Raw genomic sequence first — 864 nt, 5'->3', positions numbered from 1 at the left:
GTGTGTGTGTGTGTGTGTGCAGGTGTGTGGGTGTGTGTGCGCGTGTACATGTGTGTGTTATGTGATCTGTGTGTGTTCTGTGTGTGTTCTGTTTACAGGCTTGGTAAACTTGTTAAAATAGCTAACTTGTGACTTTAATTGTGAATGTGATAAAAAGCCTATTATTTTTCTAAAATAAAGTGCTCTTTACTTCACTTTATATTTAGAGTCTTATAGGAAATTGAGAAATTTTTTGCATTTTTGATCAAAAATCCTGCAGACTTGTTTGTTTTCTGATGTCTCTTTTCTCATTGGATCTTGAAAATTCCAAACATTAAATTGTGTCTGACTGCAGAAAGACTTTCATCTCATTCCTCTGTTGTTTCTGTTTCTGTTTCTCAGCTGACGATTCCAGCAGAAATCCAGAACAGAGTGAGGTAAATACAGCATCTAGTTCACCTTTAACCATTTTACACCATCACTTTTTTGTGACTTTTTTAATTTTTTTTTTATTCTGATTCCATCTACAGGACGCTGCATGTATTTACGAAAACTGTACAACAGGTGTTGTAAGAGTTAATACTATCTATGATTCCCATTGCCTGCCCTGAGGAAGAAGCTGAACTTTGATCTGGAGCAAAACGGCTCATTAATCTGCTGTCTTGATCAAAATCCTATGAAACACATGTCCATAGATATAATTGAAATGATTTGTGTAAATAAGCAATGGAAGAACCTGTCAGATACTTTATGATTCATGATTTCTGTAGATTGCAAATGACTGAAATAAATGAAAACAATGGAGAATCACACAGGGTTAACATCACTCTCTCTTCTTTTGAATGTTTTTTAAAAGTCATAATAAATTAAACTGTCTAAACCATG

At 34.4% G+C, this 864-nt stretch overlaps 1 protein-coding gene across 1 annotated transcript in view; it reads left to right on the top strand.

The window, feature by feature from the left end:
* The window catches only part of LOC103140654 (uncharacterized), a 2,319-nt gene extending 1,455 nt beyond the window's left edge, over positions 1–864 (top strand). Inside the window, exons 5-6 of the mRNA XM_007555898.2 lie at positions 382–416; positions 510–864. Of these exons, the coding sequence (XP_007555960.1) occupies positions 382–416; positions 510–590 (116 nt within the window). The 3' untranslated portion in view covers positions 591–864. The remainder of the gene's footprint in view (positions 1–381; positions 417–509) is intronic.

Source organism: Poecilia formosa, unplaced genomic scaffold, assembly GCF_000485575.1.
Source record: "Poecilia formosa unplaced genomic scaffold, Poecilia_formosa-5.1.2 Scaffold73, whole genome shotgun sequence".
In the NCBI taxonomy this organism is placed as follows: Eukaryota; Metazoa; Chordata; class Actinopteri; order Cyprinodontiformes; family Poeciliidae; genus Poecilia; species Poecilia formosa.
Note: the sequence above shows the minus strand (reverse complement) of the source record. Positions and strands in the feature narration are given on the sequence as shown.